This window comes from Rhinichthys klamathensis, unplaced genomic scaffold, assembly GCF_029890125.1.
Source record: "Rhinichthys klamathensis goyatoka isolate OS25496 unplaced genomic scaffold, OSU_Roscu_1.1 h1tg000212l_1, whole genome shotgun sequence".
Lineage (NCBI taxonomy): Eukaryota > Metazoa > Chordata > Actinopteri > Cypriniformes > Leuciscidae > Rhinichthys > Rhinichthys klamathensis.
The window spans coordinates 198131-221587 of NW_026606737.1; the positions used below are offsets into that span (position 1 = coordinate 198131).

Genomic DNA, 23457 nt, shown 5'->3' on the forward strand with positions numbered 1-23457 from the left:
ATCAAAACATTAGGGAAATCACAAAAGAGAGCAATAGATTCAGTGTGGGCAAAGACATTAAGTTTTATCTACCAATCCTTAACTGGCAAAATTGATATCCAAGTACTTTGTACTAGAGTGACACAAAGATGTTTACAGATGGCTGTAAAAAGTTTAAAAACAGAGTTTCCTGTGAAGCTCTACAGTTGCTTTCCAGGCAAAGGCAATAACATGAAACTAACCAAATACTTGTAGATTAACCAGCATATACACTCACCTAAAGGATTATTAGGAACACCTGTTCAATTTCTCATTAATGCAATTATCTAATCAACCAATCACATGGCAGTTGCTTCAATGCATTTAGGGGTGTGGTCCTGGTCAAGACAATCTCCTGAACTCCAAACTGAATGTCAGAATGGGAAAGAAAGGTGATTTAAGCAATTTTGAGCGTGGCATGGTTGTTGGTGCCAGACGGGCCGGTCTGAGTATTTCACAATCTGCACAGTTACTGGGATTTTCACGCACAACCATTTCTAGGGTTTACAAAGAATGGTGTGAAAAGGGAAAAACATCCAGTATGCGGCAGTCCTGTGGGCGAATATGCCTTTTTGATGCTAGAGGTCAGAGGAGAATGGGCCGACTGATTCAAGCTGATAGAAGAGCAACTTTGACTGAAATAACCACTCGTTACAACCGAGGTATGCAGCAAAGCATTTGTGAAGCCACAACACGCACAACCTTGAGGCGGATGGGCTACAACAGCAGAAGACCCCACCGGGTACCACTCATCTCCACTACAAATAGGAAAAAGAGGCTGCAATTTGCAAGAGCTCACCAAAATTGGACAGTTGAAGACTGGGAAAATGTTGCCTGGTCTGATGAGTCTCGATTTCTGTTGAGACATTCAGATGGTAGAGTCACAATTTGGCGTAAACAGAATGAGAACATGGATCCATCATGCCTTGTTACCACTGTGCAGGCTGGTGGTGGTGGTGTAATGGTGTGGGGGATGTTTTCTTGGCACACTTTAGGCCCCTTAGTGCCAATTCGGCATCGTTTAAATGCCATGGCCTACCTGAGCATTGTTTCTGACCATGTCCATCCCTTCATGGCCACCATGTACCCATCCTCTGATGGCTACTTCCAGCAGGATAATGCACCATGTCACAAAGCTCGAATCATTTCAAATTGGTTTCTTGAGCATGACAATGAGTTCACTGTACTAAAATGGCCCCCTCAGTCACTAGATCTCAACTCAATAGAGCATCTTTGGGATGTGGTGGAACGGGAGCTTCGTGCCCTGGATGTGCATCCCACAAATCTCCATCAACTGCAAGATGCTATCCTATCAATATAGGCCAACATTTCTAAAGAATGCTTTCAGCACCTTGTTGAATCAATGCCACGTAGAACTAAGGCAGTTCTGAAGGCGAAAGGGGGTCAAACACAGTATTAGTATGGTGTTCCTAATAATCCTTTAGGTGAGTGTATATATATGTATGTATATATATATATATATATATATATATATATATATATATATATATATATATATATATATATGCACAGAAAAAAAAGAAAAAGAACAATGACACATGAATACAGTTTTAGACCAAAGGTTTATTTTGGCATATTACAAAATACATTTTTACAAAACCTTACAAAACCATTAGAAAAATGTAAAAAAATTGAGATGCTGGGAAAAAAGTATCAAAAGATGGAAAACCTGGCTGTTAACAGACATGGGTGGATTATACTCCTACACTTTAAACTGTTTCAAGATGACATATTGCATTGGTACCATGTATAAAACTTTCGGCTTTATGGCTTTCCTTATTGCTATTCAATGTAAACTGCATTTGGACCAACTTACGGTTTGCATTTGCATAAAGGAGGCAACGATATACACTAATCTGAACAGAAACTATTTAGAGAAAGGATGAAATTGAAAACCAATGAAATGAAACGTTCTTTATTAGTGCTTATAAATGTGTAAAGATAATCTCTGAAATCTGAGTTTGCCTCTAACAGTTGGTCAAATGAAACAAAAGCCAAAGAAAACCAAATTAGCTTAAAGCCTCACAAAATGTGAAAAACTGAAATGATAGTCTACGGAGAAGCTTCCTCAAGATAAGAGGGGTATCAAAATACTATTAATTTACATCTAAAGCACACAATATGCAAATAAAATATCAAAAGCCTCTTTGTAGATCAATAATTGATTCACAAGTATTCAAGCATTTTCCAGGTTCCCATTTTGTTCATTACAAACACACTAATTGTGGTCCACTACTCAAAACACAGCACTATTCTAAATAACTACACTACATTTCTGACGTGGCTTTATACTGGCTCATCCATCTCATTTTGGAATGGCAAAGGTAATATGTAAACTCCAGTTTAAGGCATTTTTGAGATGTAACCCTTGGCACTTCATTAGAAGTGTGGTAAACAAATGGAAGAACCACTGATTAATTTTTCCTATGAAAAAAGAAAAGAAAAAGGGAGAGATAAGAGACAAGAGGCATTGCAGTCGCCTAGTGACCGAGTATAACAAACATCTTCCTAACTAGCCTTAGGGCACTTTGGAGTATCAGGCAGACCGGCTAATGTCAAGTATAACTGGCTGGTGAGATGCTGCTTCTGAGATGGACTCGACGTTCACTTGCCATAATACTGCACAACACATTATCACAGATTCACCAGTGTGCATACAGACACAGGTTCCACTCAGTCTCACGATGCTTCACACAGTGTTCAGCAGCCAAACAAAAAAATACACAATACACACATACAGACTCTTTCCACTTTCCAAGATGAGCAATTCCAAACCCACTTGGGCCACTTCGTTGAACAGGAAAGCAGTTGATAGTCTCTGAGCCTCAATCAGGCACGGATCCCTATGAGAGAGAGAGAGATAAGGCAAAATAGAATTAAAACACGAACACATCTTTATTCTAAGAAAATAACAACATTAATCTCTATTTACTGACTTTTCTTAATTTTAAATATATATATATATTAGTGCTGGGCAACGATTAAAAAATGTAATCGCGATTAATCGCATGAATTTATTGCGATTAATCACATTGTTACGCGCAAGAGTGAATAGTGAATTCTAAAGTAGTGTATTGCGCACTTTTGATTTAAATATACTGCTATATACACAAAAGTGCAATAACATGTGATTTGCCAAAACTTTAAACAAATAAGCTGCTTTATACCAGCAGTATTCCCTTTACACAGTAGCAATAAAATATTTATTGTAAATCTCAACTTAAACAATAATGTAATCAAATCAAATATTAAAACAAAGCTATGCCACTGCCAGGGCATTACCTTTTACCTAGCTTGTTAAAACGATCCCAGTTTTCTTGTTTTTCTTTCCGAACAGGTATCAACAGGTATCTTTTATCAGGGAGCAGCAGAAACAGTCTATGTAGTCAGAGGTCATGACCACTACTACAGATATAAGTCGACCAACGTTACTTCTCTGATAGTAACTTAGGTTTGGTCATGACATGGTTTCCCACGTACACTAAGATTACATTAAACAGATGTAAAGCCCAATTTATACTTCTGCGTCGAACTCACGGCGTAGCTACGTACCTGCTGTGTGTAGCGCGCGTACCCTGAAGTGCACCTCTCCAAAAATGTAACAATGCGTCAATTATACGCGTACCGCAAGCGCTGTGATTGCTAGAACCGACAAGCTAGTGCGACAAGCGAGTGTGTTCCTGTGAAACTGTTGCGGTCATGCTCGCCTCACGCACGCGCCCGCGCCCTCCCGTTGCCGAAGTTGAATTGACGACGCGCAGCACATATCATTGGAAGAGAGACTGATCCTCGGCTCGCTGTTTGTGAGTTTCCACAATCTAAATAGTTATCAGGACATCATCAACAGAAGGGAATTCACATGGCAGCGCATCTCCACTAAACTAAACGCAGGCCTATCAGGTAAAGTTATGTATAATTTTAATTTAAGTTAAAAAGGCTACAGCTGCGTACATAGCGCACAGAAGCCGTAGCCATGGTTACTATCCATAGAGCGCCTGTCATTCACTCGCGGAGCGCTGTCTCCCTTTCTGTTCACCTGAGAGAACCTGCCAAAGCCTCTCCACTGCTTGTTTGGGTGGGTTATTTGCTGGCTGACCAACATCCCACCCCTCCTGTGATCCATGGTTTGACTGTAGGCTAGGGATGTCAATTTTCACAAATTCCCATGATCGATCGTCGTTTAAATTAACGATCAATTAATCGATTAATCGTTAGCCTTAATACTGCAATATGCGTCTGCTGCAGTGCATATGGCCAACAGCATGACAGCGTCTGCAAATGCTGCTCAAACCGCTATGTTCCTCACCAAATTAATGAGAATGGTTTTAATCTAAATAAAGGGCTAGTAGGATTGTAAAATGTTTCGATGTGATTGATAATTAAATTTCAGGGCTCGAATTTCGGCGCGGGATTGCGGGTATTGCGCATAATTCTAATAATTCCCACAGGTCTCCCATTTATAATGCAGGAAATTCCCGCAATCGTAATCCACACAGATTATAAAATCAAATCATTCTTTTAACAACTATCTGCCAGGCGCAATTTCACAAACAGCGTGAGTGTTCAGCGGTGCCGCGCGCATCTTCTATCTCTTCTCTCAAAATGTGTTGTGCAAGGCAAGCATCAAGCGCTGCGGCGATAATACACACTCGCGTTTAGGAGTCGGGACATGACGCAATATTCACTTGCACAATCGGGCCAGCAGTGCATCGTGACTAAAGTTTACCATTTGCACGTCTTTTTAAGTCTTACCAGTTTAAACATTCAAGCGATTTTAAACTAATCAGTGCTCGCGCTCTCTGAGATGATTTTCTATGCGCACATTCATAGAAAATCCGCCTCAAAAACAGCTGGCCAGTAACAAAAGTTATTTTTCGCGGATTATATTGCTTTAACACGCAAAATTGTGTCAATTTCGGTCTTCGTGAGTATATTCTAGTCGGTTTTGTCTTTTAATAAGCATAAAACGCATGCCAGTATAATGAACACAGGATCCGTGCATAGCTCATTAATTTAGTTGTCAAAACAACAAAATATAGCTTTAAGTTAAAGGAATCAGGATTAATAGCCTATATATATTTAATTTATTCAGGACTAAAATACTACCCAGTGTTATTTTCCATTTGATTACTTTATTCAGTTTCTGTGGGCCTATATGAAGTTAGACCCATTGAAAAACTTCTCTTTATTTGTCTTTATTTGTATCTTTATTCTATTGTATTTATTTGTGCTACTTTTTTCAATTTAATTAAACAGTTTAAATCAAGCTTCCTTGTGTTGTGTAAACTCTTAACAACAATATTACCCCATTGTAAAAATGCAATGAGCGCAAACATTTAGGCAAGATAAATGTAATTTTTGTTTGGAAAAAATGCCCCCCGCCCTTCTCCCCCTCAAAAAAAAAATCCCCCCCATGAGAATCATCTAAGGGGGGATTTCCCCCCCATTTTCCAAAACGAAATTCAGGCCCTGAATTAAATTAAATATTTAATAATCAAATATAACGACTAATACAACGTGTCACCAACGCCGCCTCAGATGCGCTTGTCAGAATGTGTGACTTGTGGACGCGTGCTCTTCCTGGAACAACGCACTTAAAACGGCAACTAAACCCAATGAATTCACACCGATTTAATAAAATAGTGTTCTCATGTTATGTAATATGACAGTCCCAAATTAATCCTCGTTATTAGTCGTGCATTCTGCTTGAGCGGCGCGCGCTGAATGAATAACTTAACCGTTGAGCACTTTGCTAGCACGTTATTTAACTCAAAGAAACGCATCCTATGAGATTAATCAGATATATACAAAATAAACATAATATTACAAATAATATCTGCACAAAATGACGTGAATGCACAAGTGAACTTGAACTAAGTTACGTGCCATTCAGAATGACTCATGTTGTGGACGCGCTCTTCCTGGAACAACGCGACACGGCAACTAAACCCAAATAATTCACAATGTTTTATTACAATATTGTTCTCTTTATAATGTTATATAATATGACAGTCCGAATAGTCGTTATTAGTCGTGCATTGCCATTTGAGCTGCGCGCGCTAAAGATCACGCTGCGTCAATTCTTAACCAAATGCATCCAATATGAGATAAATCAGATATAGATAGGCACACACAAAATAAACTATTACAACTTACATTTGCACAAAACAAAAGGCAGCGAATGCACACGCAAAACTTATAGTCATGATGAAGGTGTAAAATAGTCCCAAACATAACTCCGGCGCGCTCGCTTACATGTTTCGCGGTTGAGCAGCACGCACGCGCATGAATCTGCTTAATCGATGATCGATAAGGTTTATCGATTAAACGTGTTATCGACAATTAATCGATCATCGATTAATCGTTGACATCCCTACTGTAGGCCTATGTGTATTCAGAGCCAGTGAGCAACGGACTTTCAAAATAAAAAAAACTGCGTTTTTATAACGCGTTAACTTGCCCAGCCCTAATATATATGCGTGTGTGTGTGTGTGTGTGTATGGTTCACATTTACTCTATTTCTTTACAACAAATTAAAAGTACAAACTACAAAAGATTTTTTTTTTTCACTTTTTGGTCTAACCTTTTTCACATGTGCTCCCCTGCTTCTCCTGAGCGAAGTTGAGTCTGTTTTGCTCGACAGCGGTGCCGTTGGACTCTGGGCTGCTGCTGCGTAAAGGACTGCTCTCACCGTTCTGATAGGCCATATCTAGATGCTGCTGGGCCAGTTTCAGGTGTTTACGCAGGTGGTCGATCTCTCGCGATGATGACTTATCACGAAAAGACTCTTGACAAGAGTCCAAGTTATACTCCGGTTTGATTCCCATGGACAGCTTGTCTTTTTTCAGGGCAGTGTGGTACCCTGGCGGGGCAGTGGGCACCTGTCTGCATATGGCACCACGTTGGCGTGCAGCGCTTTGTTGGCGCGCACGTCGCCGGAAAGCATCACGGATTCCACTGAGGCCCAAATGAAGAATCTCCAGCACCGTGAGAGACAAGCAGAGACAGCTCACGGCATACATGATCAGCAGGAAGATCGTTTTTTCCGTGGGACGCGACACAAAGCAGTCCACCGTGTGCGGACAGGGGCTGCGAGTGCACACGTACGAGGGGGCGACCTCAAAACCATACAGGATATACTGGCCGAAGAGAAAGCCCACCTCAAAAACAATACGTGACAAAAGCTGCAGGACGTACACCTTCATGAGCCCATCCCGCTTTATTCTCCGTCGTCCATCGTGTTTATGGGCTGGCTTCTCAGGCGCTTGCTTATCAGGCGCTTTCTCTTTCTCTGACAGGATCTCCTCCATCATCATGGGGTCTTCCTCGCCATCGTCCTCAGCCTCCTCATAATTACGGTTGGCTCCGCGGTTGATCATGGGCATGCGTTTCTTGTTCCTCGGCCTGTACTCCTCATCATCCATGCGAGCGATCTTGTGCATAGCAAAGCCAAGGTACATAATAGTAGGGGTTGTGATTAGAATGATCTGAAAAATCCAGAACCGGACATGAGAGAGTGGTGCAAATGCATCATAGCAGACGTTCTCGCAACCAGGTTGCTGGGTGTTACACTTGAATTTGCTCTGTTCATCGTTGTATATTGATTCGCCGCCCACAACAGTCAACACAATGCGGAAGATGATGAATAACGTAAGCCAGATCTTGCCCACAAAGGTGGAATGGTTGGAGATTTCATCCAACAGCCGTGTAAGAAAGCTCCAGCTCATGGTGCTCCGAGAAGAACGGCTGTCTCAGTCCTGCACGAGAACAAGACATTAACTGTTAGTAATTGAAAACAGCATCTTTTTTTATTAAATACATTACATCCAATAATAAACATGTCATGAAAATAGCCCATCTTCCTATAACATGACTGACAAAAGCTGTATCACTAATAAGAGGAAATTAAGTGCTAATTCAATAGTAAGAATGAATTAAATGGTAAAAATCAGGGCAAAGCTAATTTATAATTTCCCAAGGATTCTAGAAAAAAAATGTTGAGACAATGAAGTCTGTTAAAGGTCCTTTCCTCCATCAGGAGGAAAAGCCTGGATTAACCAAAAAGATCCTCTAGATGGAGCTAAAAGGTTACTTTTCTAACAAGCTCTTTCACAGAAACACCAAGTAGGCTAAGACTAAGAAGCAGAGATGGGACCAAGTCACACATGTGCAAGTCTCAAGTAAGTCTCAAGTCTTAACCTTCAAGTCTCAAGTAAGTCCCAAGTATTTTTTTCCTGGGCAAGTCAAGTCAAGTCAAGTCACAGGCTATGTCAAGTCAAGTCAAGTCAAGTCTTGTAGTAGGTCAAGTCAAGTCCAAGTCAAGTCACCTTATTATTGTAATTTTACCTGCAGAATTTGATCTATGGGCGTCAGTTTGGTTTGAAATGAACAGAGGCGCATTCGGAAGTGCATTTGGGAACAATGACGCATTCATTCACTTTTCTCTTTCACGCAGGTCATGTTTTGAAAGATGGTGTCCTGTAGCTTACTAATTTAAAGAAATAAAAATGTATACAAAAATGTGATGTCCGACTTCTTTTATGAAGAAGAAAGCCTTAAAGGGGTCATATAATGGTACATGCACTTTTACAAGTTGATTGTACTGAAAAGTGTGTTGGCAGTGCCTGTACACAACCATCATATAATGATAAAAATCCATCCAGTGGTTTTGTTTTAATCTCCTTATATGTTTTCCCCTGCCTCAAATCGAGCCGTTCGAGCCTGTGACGTCACAGGCTCGGAAGCCCCTCCCACGATTGTTGAATGACAGCCGCGTTTCAACACAGACCCGCCCTCGCTCGTGAGAGCGAGCTGTCAATCATAGTCTGCGCGGACCGGCGCGGTCATTGTTGATATGCTGGAGCACTGTCTATGAGCAGAATGGCATCTAAGCGATTGTGGTGTTCTGTTCTTGGGTGTAATAACGAACACAGCAGTCATTTTAATGTTCCTAAATCCGAACCGCTGAAGACGCAGTGGCTGAGTTTGTTTTCGAAGGGAATATTCCCCACGAGCAACGTCAATGCTCTCATGTTTGCCCGAATCATTTCACACACCAGACTGCTTTATAAACGAGGGTGAGTATAAAGCTGGATTTGCTAAGTAGCTGCTCATGAAAAAAGATCGGTACCAGATATTCGTGTTCCTGCTGAATCTCCAGAAGAACTGAAGTGAGTGTAACGTTTTATTAAACTTTATATTAATATTTATATCTTTGCAAATCGCTAGCTGCACACTTCACAATGAATGCGTCTAAGGTTTACACTCAGGGTACATTACGGCATGTTTTCTATGTATGACGTTCTCAATATAATTCATAATTCCACGTTTATACTGAACAACGCGTTATGGTTATTGTGTTATTGTGTTACAAACGGTGTACGCACAGAACAGAGGGGCGGGGTGAGCGAATTATCATTTAAAGTCATATGCACTGAAACGGCGTGCTGAAAACAGAGCTGTTTTTGACCAAGTAAAATAAGTGTTTTCTTACAATACTAATGAGAATTTTTAATTAAAGTATATTACAAACTTTTAATTTAGACCCTAAAGAATCATATTAGCTTGTACAAAAATGGCATTATATGCCCCTTTTAAGTTTTCAAAAAGCATTAGACATATGACCCACTATTCTGCTTCGTGTAAGTTATTTATCAATGAATTCAAACGCGTTGGCTGGCGCTGAGCCAGAGACATACGCTCTCAGTGCTGTCATATATCACAACTGTTCAGTGTTTTCAACCACATCATTTTTATTTTAGGTTTCAGACATTTAAATACACATAACTACTAGCAAAAAATATATTTGTAGTTTGTAAAATATACACTGATGTCTATGGAAGCGTCAATAATAATAATTTCCATTATAATAAGACGCACGTTTTATTCATATATACACATTGTGTAAGTAGCTTTACATTTTACCCTATTCTTCTCCCAGTTCACCGGTCACTTACTTTCATGTATTTCGTGAGAAGTTGAGAAATTGACGTGTTGTAAACTAACGTTAACATGGCACCGCCCATTCGCACATACAGCTCAACTAACGCGATCATTATAAAGGTGTTTAAACAACAAAACACATCCACTTACACATATTTGACAATCGGAATATCAGTGTTGCATGTTATAGCTAATACATTTGTGAACATTTTGAATAAAACAGGAAAAATGACATAAAAGCAGATCATTCATTCAGCGCTGTGTTGTGGTTGCGCTGTGTCACTTGACAAGCAATGACGCGTCACCATGAAACATTAAAGTGAGTGACAGGTTCTAAATAACGGTCGCCTAGAAAAACTCACGCTGGGGGATCAGTTAGAATAGTTTAAACTTACTTGTGAAAGGGTTAATGGCTACTTTAGCTATTACATTAGCTAACTACCAACTAACATTAACAAATTGACAAGCACTTACTGGGCAGAATGGCTCTTCAAATGACGGACGAAATTGGAGGTTGTCGTCTGGCTGTCCGCAATGTTAATGTTGTATGTCTTGCAAAGCGCTGTTCGTCTTTTGCCATCGTGTGAATAATTCTTGAAGCCGAAAGCAATGACCCTCGGTACCCCTCCGGCTGACATTTTGATGTGATATCTGATCTAAGTGGGCGTGGTGTGCGTAAGGTACGAGGTATGACTGATGATAGTGTCGTGATCAACTTTAAAACATTTTTTTTATATATATTTTATATTAAAACTGAAAACATGATGTGATTAACACTCAAGTCATTCAAGTCATCGTGTCTCAAGTCAAGTCAAGTCCCGAGTCTTTAACTTCCAAGTCCGAGTCAAGTCTCAAGTATTTCATTTTATGTCAAGTCAAGTCACAAGTCATAAAAATAGCGACTCGAGTCGACTCGAGTCCAAGTCACCAAGTCACAAGTCCCCATGTCTGCTAAGAAGTAAATAAAAAAAAATAAAAAAACTCACTTAGCATTAAATAATTGAATAACTACATTTAAACCATTTAATTAAAAAAGAGGCATTTTAATAACTATAATTATAACAATGAACTTTTGCTCTTAAATGAAGAAACATTCAAGATTAAATGTGAAAAAACACATTTAAAGTTTGATGCTAAAATTCACCTCACTTTGTATACAGGCCTTCAATTAATTAACTCATAAATAAAACAATTAACCTTAAGAATTACATTTGCATAACATGGATTTAAAAAAAAAAAACCTAAAGTAAAATATACTTTGAACATATAATTTGAAGGAGGTATTTGCCACCTTAGTGTTAACTGACCTCTAGTGTGTAACACCTACTTGTCAGCAAATACAGCAGTGGTTCCCAAACGTTTAGATTGGCATACCCTCGGAGGCATTTCCACTTAGACTGCAGTCACACCTTTTCCATTAAGAGACAATATTTGACCCCTTAAATTGAAGGGGTCAAATATTTTCATTTTTAACCTTTATAAAAGACCCTAGTAAATGCATGTCATGTTTTGTCAAATTCTGAAAATTCCACTAAATGATTAATATAATTAAGCAATAAATTAAACTAAGTCAAATTTCAATCAGTATCAACAAAATCCATCTTTGCACTGGCAGTGGGACAAGCTGCATTTAGACGCATTTACACAGTATAGGCTAATGCTACCTCAGAGGTGCCCTGAATGCAATTACAATGGCATACTGTTATGAGATATTTTAAATAAAAAAATAATGGTAAAAAAACAGTGATACTTTTAAATTAAACTAAACTTTGCATGCAACCTACCAAATGCACGCTGCTTGGGTGGATGCAGTCAGTTTTGACCGCAAAAGATGAAACAATTTGTTTGGAGTCATGTATTTGACCTTTTAAAGCACTACAATCTTCCCGTTTTTACACTAGATGCTGCATTTTTTCTGTTAGAAATGTACATGCAAATGTAAATGTACATAAAAACGTACATGCGAGGTTTGTTTGCATACCTTGTCACCACACGTTCCCCCAGGGGTGTGTGTACCTCAGTTTGGGAACCACTGAAATGGAGCATGGGTCTTATGTAGACAACAGACTCAAAAAGAAATTCCTATTCCCATTTTGGACAACCAAAGGCCTGTGGAATTGGCAGCTCTAACAATGTAAATTTGAAACAGGCAACCAGTTGAAAATGGTTTGGTCACAAACTGGAGTATTGCTACTTTAAGAGAGGATGGGGTCATCCACAGGTCTAATCAAACTGTGCAATCCTCACCGGCTACATCAAGTAAACAAAAGACGCTTCAGGCATGGCTGTGACTTGATTTTTCCACAAAGTTCTGTGTGTGAATTTACCAAAACATCTGTTAAGACCCTCTGGGGTTCTCACCATTATTGATCATAGATTTTCTATAACTTTGTTCTTGATTACAGGATGTTGATTTTAAAAATAAAGCGCTACATCATTTATAAGTTTATACATTTACAGATAGGCCTAGTACTTGTTATACTTTACAATGCTGCACTATAGAAATGTATCCAAGAAGACCCCCCCCCAAAAAAACATGCATATGAATGGCAAACCATGCCAATGGCCACAACTTCTGTCCAAGGGTTTATTAGAGACAGTTGCATAAGTGAGGGCCACGCTGTTGTGGTAGAGAACAGAGATTAAGAGTGCCATTTAAAGGAATCAAATCACTGTAATTTGTACTCCGTACAAAGGGGCCATATCCGATTGCCAGCAGAAGTACAACTGTGTGGTTGTCGTTTTGAACATTCCACAGCTGGTGCTCAGTTGGCCCTCAAATTACACCTTAGCAGGGCCCCAAAAAGGCTCTACACACTACACTCATAACACACCTAGCTTAGAGATCTTATAAAGGTGCGATCTTACAACAGGCTTGCAATTTAATCTCATATATATATCAGGGCTGTCAAATGATTAATCACGATTAATCACATCCAAAATAAAAGTTTTTTTACATAATATATGTGGGTGCACTGTGTATAATTATTTTATATATATATATATAAATACACACACATGCTTGTATATATTTAAGAAATATTTTCATGTATATACTGTATATAGATTTATATATAATTTATATTATATATAAATATAAATATTGTATATATAAATAAAAAAAAAATTTCTTAAATATACATGCGTGTGTGTTTATATATATACAAAATAATTATACACAGTGCACCCACATATATTATGTAAAAAAAACTTTTATTTTGGATGTGATTAATCGTGATTAATCATTTGACAGACCTAATATATATATTAGGTGTATACAGGGCTCCAGACTAACTTTTTTCACCTCCGTCCTGGAACCGTCCTGAAAACCAATTTGAACCGTCCTAAAGTGAATGTCAACCGTCCCAAAATAAAACTGTTGTTTCTGTACTTTGTTATTATGATCTATAGTTATAGTTGTTGGTCTTTTTTTGTATTCATGCAGAATAAAAATGTTTTTTTTTTCCTTTTTTTTTTTTTTTACATAGGCTACGAAAAATAAGAGAAAAATACATACAGCTCAAAACGTTTTTGAGTTGGTTGAGTTGGTTGGATTAAACAATAACAAATAAATACTGGTGACTAAATATCTCAAAGTGGTAATGTGTCATAGCTGATCATCTGGAAACGTGTTAATAAGAGAAAGGGCTTTAAAAAGTGTAATATGACTTCCCTAGAACACAGAATTTGGGGGAAATTCTGTTTTCATCTCAGTCTTTGTACTGAGATCTTCGTGCCGGAGAAAACATCTATTAACCTGTTAATATGAATTATTTTAAAGTTTGAACATGCAATACAGATACAGATTTAACTGCTTAAAATATCTTAAAATTAAATAAAACCACTTTTCCTAAAATAGAACAGTCTTCTTTTCAATTAATGATATATGCATTCTTTATAACTACTTGCATACATAATTCTTTATTCTTTCAAGCAGCAGACAGTTATTTGTATGAACTAATTATATTAAATATAACATTAAAGCTATTAACGAGCAGTGAATGCTTTTCTCTTTTTCTTTTGTTGCTTGATCAATATTAAGGACACGGACCGCATTAGGTTTATTACGCACTGTCACTTTAAGACGTCGGATCATGTCTAATGACATGCGGATACAATTGCACTGATGCACATCCGATTCTCTCACAACTGTTTAAGACATAACCAACATAGTTTACATGAATACTCTCCAAAACGGACATTTAGACATAATGTTGTGTGTATTTGTCCACTCAGACACGAAAGAGAGCTCAATCAGTCCTCGCGCGCTGTATAGGCGTCTATGTGCATGGCTGCATGCTTCGGTCGGGTGTGTGCGCACAGAAAACCGAATAGAGCTATTTTTTGCGTCGTCACTCTTATTCAGATATATATATATATATATATATATCTGCTCTACTCAGTCTCCCAGACGTTTACATATTTTAACGTTTTATGAAACATGCAGCGCATGTCAGCACGTTATAGTAGCTACAAATGTGCGCCTCTACACGCAAGACATCAGTTATGACTGATCGCTTCCCAAATCGTCACTATCTAACATTTTTGTCTAGTTTTTATTCGTTGAATATCTGTTGTTTAACCAGCGCAACATATTTACGATGTCATTAAGCCATTTGATAGATGTACCGCGGAACAAGTCTCTGGGTGAGTAGCCGGTGATAGTAACGTTAGGCTATATAGCATGAGAAGACGCGCTCCGTTGTAGTCAGCACTTGGTCGGTTAATTTTGACATTTTCTAAGTAAGTTAGCCCATAGGCTAGAAATAAATGAACACACATACAAAAATATCTTTCGTCCTGTAGGCGTCCTGGAGAATATTTCTGTTCGTCCTAAACACATTTTCTATCGTCCCCAGGACGATAGGACGCCGTTAGTCTCGAGCCCTAGGTGTATATAAATAATAACACCCATTTTGAAGCAAAAGTACACAATCAGTACGGTAAGGTTTTTCTAAAGACTAGCAGAACTTAAAAGGCTGTCCATGTGTAGTAAAAAAAAATGTATCTTCTGTAATTGTTAGGGCTGTCCCTGACTCAATTTTTCTAGTTGACTCCTGCTCATTAAACCCATTAGCGGACTAGTTGGGCGTTTATATTATTAATTTAATTACTTAAGGAGACATTGGAAAATGGTTTCAGTAAGAGGGCTGAGAAAGAATATGATATGTAACATTGCAGCAGGGGCGTAGAATTTAGTAGGGACACTAGGGACGTGTCCCTACCAATATCCAGTGACACTGATATATCCCTAGCAATAATTTCGATCAAAACTTAAAATATCCACGTCTGAGTGTCCCCGTCCCCACCAATTTAAAAATCAAACCTACGCCACTGCATTGCAGTGTTTCCCACAGTATACTATTTTGTGAAACTGTGGTGGATGGACCTCGGCTCCTCTAGGGGGGTTGGGGGGCATCCACATTTTAAGTTCATTCAAGTTGAGCTAGAAATTAATTGAAAACGCTCGCTCTGCGCCAGTGGACACGCACCGTAAGCTATTTAACTCTTTCCCTGCCATTGACAAGTTATTGTCTCTTCTATGAGAAAACGCTTCCCTGCCATTGACGAGATTTTACAGCTCTCTGTGTTATCTCTGTTATAAAGTAGGGGGCGCTATTACTGATCTCCTGAATGAGTACAGCATCTCCAGATCAAAACACAGGCAAAGAAGCAGCAGAAAGGATCTACATCAGGGGTCTCAAACTCAACTTAACTGGGGGCCGCTGGAGGTAAGAGTCTGGGCCGCATCAAGTATTCCACAAAAAAAATAGTATTCAAGTATTCCAAAAAATGAGCACAACTGATCCAATCTTCTCAATCTTTATTATTAGCGTTTCTTCTGAACTGTTCCTCTGAATTTGAACATTCCTTTCTGTACATGATTGGTTCTTCATGAGCTGTCCTTCTGACAGTTGAAGTTCATTTTACAAACTTTCTTTGTTTTTTCCTTATAACACATCTTTGTGATATATATGCTCATGGCCTTTTTATTTTCAATATGATATTGAATGTTTTTTTTTTCAACAATTATTGTTTTTGAAATTCAAATATTTGCAGTCATGTCTGCCCGTCTTATTGAATTCTTTCTACACATGTATAGTGTCTCAGGCAAATTACTGACTTTCCACAAATCAAAGCAAACCTTCTTATCAACCTGTTGGACACATATTACAAGCTCAAAATGATTACTCACATTGTTTTAGAGCAGGGATCTCCAACACGTCGCTCGCGAGCTACCAGTAGCTCGTGGCCTGATTGGTGGTAGCTCGCCAAGGGACCTGTTCACATATCGCGCTCACATATTTTGCGCGCTCAAGTTCGTTATTTCAAATGTAGGCGCTCGGCAAGCGCGCTCATAATTGAAGCGACGCGCTCATTTTTTCCAGGCACAGTATGTTTGTACTTCGCGGGTGTCTATGACAACAAACCCACCGTAAGCTGTCACGAGACTATCTATGGTAGCCCATAAGGGAAATTTTTTTTTTTTAACGCGGCACACGCAACGACGGGGGGAAATAGGGGGCCACAAAATGCCGCGAGTTTGAGACCACTGATCTACATGAAACGCCATGGTGCTCAAAACTACACAACAGGATTTCTTGTCATCTGTCGTCGTCTTGTCTTACCAAAGCTCATACTACACAACACAATGCCAATGGTGCACAAACAACAAGATATTTGGCCAAGTGGCAACCCCGAACAACGTGTTCTCATACAAATTCACATTTAGATTAGAGAGCTGCTTATGTTCGCTGTCCAAGTCAAAAAAGATGACAAAAAAGAAAATTGGTCCCTGGCTAACCCTGGCTGTCCATGTCTGTTTAGCAAAAACTGATGGTAAATAAAATATATCATAATGTTAAAGTATAGTGCAAAGACTACTTATTTACATTTTAAAAATATATTTTTATTAGTATAAAATTATTATGATCAAATTGTTGCCTTGCATTCATGTGCATTAAGGTGCATGATATCATTAGAGCAGTTTACCATATTGTCTCATCGTTCGCACTACAAGATCACGTGGCGATAATATCAAACAGGTTAGAACTGCTCGAGACATGCTCGACTCGTATTTGACGAGCACCGATTTGGCCACGATTCAAGGGTTTTGTCACAGACCTTGGAAATCTCGCTGCGACAGCAAAATCCAGCCAAAAGTTGTGTAGTGTGAGCCTGCCTTAAGCCTACTCTCGTCGACTAACATTTAGTCGACTATTAGTGGGCAGCCCTAGTAATTATTAACTAAAGTCATTCCAAATCTGTACTTTCTTCTTTGGAACAAAAGATGTTAAGAACAATTAACAACATTGGCCCACACCGACTTAACATCGTATTGACATCAACTTAAAAAATAAAAAAAAATCTTCCATGTCCCAAGTCCCATATATCTTTGGAATGACGTGAATGGGAGACCTATACCTTTAAGTTGTTAAAAGACTGGGAGACCCTCAGCATTACCTCAAACCTAAGGCTTAAAAAAAAAATTTGTTTGGTTCCGGTTTCCGACCGACCCTGTCAATTTATGTGCGACCCAAATTTATTTTATGAGCTTGGGGAAGAAATAATAAAAATTAAATAAATACACAAATAAAAAACTTTGAGGCGAACTATAATTTACGTTTTTGTACAGCACGCGATGCAAGATGCCATCTGTTGTCCTCCAGCAAAACAAACGAGGCAGCTACATGGTCGTTCACACATCGTTCGTCAAACTGAACTATAATACATATAGGCTACAAGTTTTTTTTGTTTTTTTTTTGTCATTAAGGACACTTTTATTCATATACGCAGTACGCACACATACAAATGCATGCATTCATAGGCACGCACACACCACATGATGAGTTACAACTTACAGAGTAACCTCCATCCGCCTCCCAAGTTTCATTAAAAATCATCCCAAATCCCAATACCCTCTTCTGCTGTCTACCACTTCTTTCGCCATGTATTTGTTCGTTTCTTTTATTATTTTATGCAATCCAAAACACTCTAACCTGCCGCGCTTCGTATCTCCAGAGCCCGTCTAACTTGTCCGCGACAAATGGATTTTTGAAGGACAAGTAAAAGAGAATTTTACTTGCCCGAACGGACAAGTAGCCTGATTAGAACATCAATAACAAACAAACAAATAACTAGGGAATCACTAAACCGAGAGAATGATTTTATTACATTTATTGTAAGTTGCGATCGATTGTGGATAATAAATGCATTAGCCTGCTGACGGTGAGGTGCGCTGTTGACGCTCGCGCAGCCTCTCGAGGAGAAATCTACACACATGAGCGCAGCACACATACACACACTCAGTTAACAACATACTGCCTATAAACAAATCTAAATGTGGAGTTTCTATATTTTAACATATGTGTTAAGCAGCCTCAATTATTTTTCCTGAATACCATATCACAATGTGACATTGATTTCCTACAACAGTTCAATAAACAGTTACAATTAAGTCACTTACATTTTAGATGAAATATTGGCTGTTTTTGTTCTGTTTCTGCAGCGAAAATAGTTCCAAACAAAAATCACAGCAGAACCACGGCGCATCTCACAGGAACACTCAACCTGTTTTCATTACTGAATGATTCAGCATTTTGACCGAATCGGTTGAGTCAAAGATTCAATGACCCATTCATTAACATCTGTCTCATTCTTGAATGAATCAACCGTTTAAACGAATCGTTTGAATTAATGAATCAATGACTCACTCATTAATACGGCCGCCTGCCGCCACCTATTGGCAGTTTAGTGTTATGTTTATAAGTAGCCTAGTATACTTCTTTCCGATGTTTCTTATTTGTACATTTAAATCAATTTCATAACATTATTTTATGCAATTGTAATTTTTCAGTGTAAATTATTTAATTTGATCAGCCCTACTTAGGGTAACAGTATGCTTCATCTTTCATTTTAAATTCCTAAATTTGATCAATAAATTCAATTATTTAGAATAAGACGACACTATAGGGCATTTAATAAGATTGGGGGAGGGGATGCCCTTCAAAGGTGCAGATATTACAATATGCCAATTTAAATATCAAAGCTGATTGAACACTGATGAGAACATTGCTTCAGAATAAATAAATTAAAAAATTTTAAAAAATCCGGACAAGCAACTTTTTTACTCTGACAAGTGAATGACAGATTTACTTGTTCGGAGGGCAAGCACATGAAAAGGCTTAAAGGTTCTCTAAGCGATCCTGGGTGACATCACTTCTTGTTGACGTTCGAACTATTGTCAAACAAAACGGAGGCTAGCTAGACCCTCCCTCCTCCTCATCCGCACACTAACCCCCCAAACCCCGCCCCCAAACCCTTCTTGTCGGTCATTGGCTGGAACAGTTTGTTATGTTTCGGGGAGCGGGTCGCCGCAGTTTGCTTTTGTTGCTGTTTGTGGAGCCTGGGCTGTCTACAGAGATCGCGTTTCTTTACAGTGTGTTCAGAGGACAGGCAGCCAGCGGTTAGTGAGGAGATGTTTGCTGTATGTGACAAAAAATGTTTTGGCCTAAAAAACGCGTGACATCGCTTAGAGCACCTTTAAGGCCGAGCCCTGAATAATTTCCTACCTATCCCTTGCTGCTGCCACTAAAAAAAAAAAAAAAAAAAAAAAAAAAAAAAAAAAAAAAAAAAAAATCCCTACCGACCCATGACCTCAACTGCCAACAAACCGGAACCAAACTTTTTTTTTTTTTATGCCTAACCCTGACCTCCTCTTCAGTCAAGCAACTCCCCACAGAGCAACCATTACCACGTCAGACATTAACTTCAAGAGAGAGAACAGAGTGGCTTTGTGGAGACATCTGAGAAAGAAGTTATCGTTCCAATCCAGATTCCTTCAGCTCTGGTGGAAGGACAGGAGGCTGCTACTTCAAAACAACATCTCAGTTTCAAAGACACTGAAAGCAATTTGAAGCAGCCAGACTTACCTGTCCCTTGGAAAGGAATTGATCAAATAGCCACAAACATGCATTCGGTGTAAAATTAATTTCTCCCATGCTTGTCTTTTTAAGTTTTAAAATAAATCACATCACTTCCCCATACCAAAATAAATTCACAGAACAGAGCTTATAAAGCAATGTGGCAGGATGATGGGTAACTTTGGCTTTTAAAACGTGGCTTTTAGTGTAATATCTGTAATATTCTTGATCAAATAAACAAAGTTTAAAAACAAACGCTTTAACTGTCATTATATGATATGGTTAGCAGAGAAGTATATCATTAAGGCCAGTGTAAACCTATGTTCATAAAAATATCGGCCCATAAACGGTTTGACATACTAAGCATATAAATCCAATATTTAGTTTTTTTAATCAGTAATTGAATCTTTAATATCAACAAATGAGTAGATTTAAACAAATCGCACCTAACAACATAAAAGTAGGCTAACTTATTAAACAGTTAGTAACGTACATTAAAAAGTTACATAATAAATTGCATTAAAACTTTAAATAACCATTCACGTAAAGGAAATAAATATTTTTTAACATAAGCTTGTGATAATGTCGAACGCAAAAACATTTGCATACAAATAATATAGGCTAATGATAGTTTTTAAAGTTTGGAGTTTCATTTATAATGCCATCAAAAAGTAGTAACTTTAGGCTACAACAACTAACGTTAGGCTAGCCTATGGGTTTAAACCATTTCAGTATATCGGTTAAGGGTCAAGAGATCCAAGATGCAAAATAATCTGTATCTTGTGTTTTATTTGATAAAAATCGACCGATAAGACAACATTACATAAGCATATTTTAAGGATTCTTAATTGTTCGATAAATATTTGTCTCATCCAACGCAACGTGTCGATGTGAACGCGCGCGAATGGTGGCGCGCTTTACCTGAGGTGAATCTTTTGCTCCTCTCTAAAAAAAAAGAAAAAGAATCCAACATCCCTGAAAACCAGCGTGGCGGTTCAACGCCACTTAAGTTACAGAAGACCGCGATGACGACTTAAATATCGACCATAGAGACGTTTCATCGTACAGTTACGAAAGGTCGGTTATTTGTTATCCATCCACATTTCCATGAAAAATCCCATTCCAGCTGTGCTTAAGTTTACTATTGTTCTCCGCCTGACGCAAGAAAGACGCGACAGTTCCTTATAAAACAACTTAAAGGCACTAGTTAACCACTAATTGTCTTGTTATTTGAAAAATATGCGTATAAACTTCTCACAACGCAACCGATAAATCAGATAACTAACGTTATTTGCTGTGTGTGAGCAAGATGTCACCAAAAATCCGTTGGCCGAGTCACTGTCGAAAATCAGTCAGTTGAAAAGCGGGAGAGAGAAAACATACCTCGTTTAGTAGATTTCCACACTTTTCCTCAGCTACGTCCTTCGAAAGTGTTTGTACGAGAGCCTGAAATATCACCACATCTCAGCTATCTTTGACGATAAAAGACACACTCTTTTTTTTAACCCATTCGGAGTATGGCTGGATGTGAGTCCTCCCCTCACGCCGTCGGGGTTCATATAGCGTGAGTAGGACAAAGACTCCCGAAAATGCTTTGCTCCCGCCTTCGTCTCCGCACCCCACCCCCTTTCAGGATTGAGTATGAAATCTGTCTGATCATGCTTTCACCGATTTTTTAAAAATATATATATCTCATACCCTCTATCACATCCTTGATTTGCATCTCATCACATATTTTGGATAAATGTAAAAAATAAATAAATAAAATTAACAAATTCCACTTAGCACATTACTGCGGAGCCCCTAACTGGACATGGTGAAGGAAAAATATGAGATGGAGGAAAAAATATTTGGCTGTATCCAAAATCGCATACCTGCTATAGTTGGTGAAACATAATAAAAGAGTAGGCAAAAAATGCCCAGATGACCTACTTCTTCCGGCGAGATTTTGAGGTGTGCATTATACAATGGACACTTTACTATCCCATGAGGCCAAGGGAAACAAGGATTTTGGATTGGCAGTGAAACGATGTAACTGCTGGTTGGTCACATGATAATGACAACATGGCGAATGTAGTATGCCCAGATTACATACTATAGCCTACACACTCATACTATATAGGAGTGTAGAATAGTATACTTTTTTAACGGTCATGAAGTAATTACTTATTATAAGTACCTACTCAAGCGATTTCGGACGCAGCTTCTGTCGATACTTTTGTGTTCTCTCGCAAATGTTTTGCGTTCCACAGAGAAACTTTACGTTCCCTTGCGAAAACTTTTGCGTTCTGCAGAGAAACTTTGCGTTTGCTCGGAAATAGCTCAAAAGCGTTGTTTTGCGAGTGAACGGAATGTTTCTCAGGAGAACGCAAAACGTTTTGCGAGGTAACGCAAAGTTTCTCGGTGGAGCGCAAAGGTTTTTCAAGCGAACGTAAAGTTTCTCAGGGGAACGCAAAACATTTGCGAGAGAACGCAAAACCATTGACTTATTTTTTTTCCCCTGCCATCTCATTTCCCACCACCATGTCCCTTTACGGGCTCCGTACATTACAGTGACAGAAATTTGCTTAAGTGGCAACATTTGCCAACATTGATTTTTTTTTTTTTTTTTCAGTTTCTGGTTCATTAGGGAATTTTTTTCTAACCATATAAAGTCATATCCATTAATCGATACTGAGGTATTGATACTTTCATCAATTAATTAATTTCATCAAATAATTAAGATTGATCCTTATGCCAATATCAGTTCTAAGTGTTCTGTTTTTTAAACTATTTTATTAGCCTATTTATTTAGCATGTAAATGGATTTATATCATAAAACTTGAAGGTACAAAACTTGACTTTTATGAGGTGGCAGTTTTGTATGAATTTGTGCGATGTGATTAGTAAGAAGAAGAAGCGTCACAAAAAAATGAATTTATTAATAGCACAACGTTTTGACCATCAGGTCTTCATCAGGCACACATTGTGAAAATAAGCTATTAACAATATAAAGCTATTGTGTATTTTCAGTGTGCGGACTTTACGCCTCTTTTTTTCGTTTATGTTACTTTGTTGTCCTGCACCTGAGCCCAATCTGGGTGTTTGGGATGTTCACTCCAGTTTTGTATTTTTGATTAGTACGATTTTTAACAGATCATACAAAAACGTACAAATAACATTGTACGACTTAGCCACCAATTTGCAGAAACGTAAAATAGTTACAAATTGCCATAAGAGTGTGTTGAGTATTCAGATTATTTTCGATAATCAAATTAAGGAACTACCTAACCTTGATTAAAATGTTTACATGACTTGGGAAAATATATTTTTTTGTGTTCCATAGAAGAAAGGAAGTCAAACAGGTTTGCAATGATGTAAGGGTGAGTTAATGAATATAACATTTTTATTTTGGGGTGAACTATCCCATCAATCGCAGTACTGTCTTAATCACATTACAAGGGTGTATTTCAACATAGCCAGTATCAGGCGTTGTACAGGATTGCATTTTGGTGACTATATATTTTACAGGTCCTAACTGTGTCAGTGTTTAAAAAATGAGTCATTGAAAAAC

At 38.4% G+C, this 23457-nt stretch overlaps 1 protein-coding gene across 1 annotated transcript; it reads right to left on the reverse strand.

Moving 5' to 3' along the window:
- Positions 1 to 1582: 1582 nt before the first annotated feature.
- Positions 1583 to 21413, reverse strand: gjc4b (gap junction protein gamma 4b). Its single transcript, XM_056263996.1, has 3 exons — positions 21288 to 21413; positions 6623 to 7796; positions 1583 to 2882 (listed from the first exon to the last, which is right to left on the reverse strand). Exons 2-3 carry the CDS (start codon positions 7764 to 7766, stop codon positions 2869 to 2871), a joined length of 1158 nt encoding a protein of 385 aa, XP_056119971.1. The 5' UTR covers positions 7767 to 7796; positions 21288 to 21413; the 3' UTR covers positions 1583 to 2868.
- Positions 21414 to 23457: the final 2044 nt, after the last annotated feature.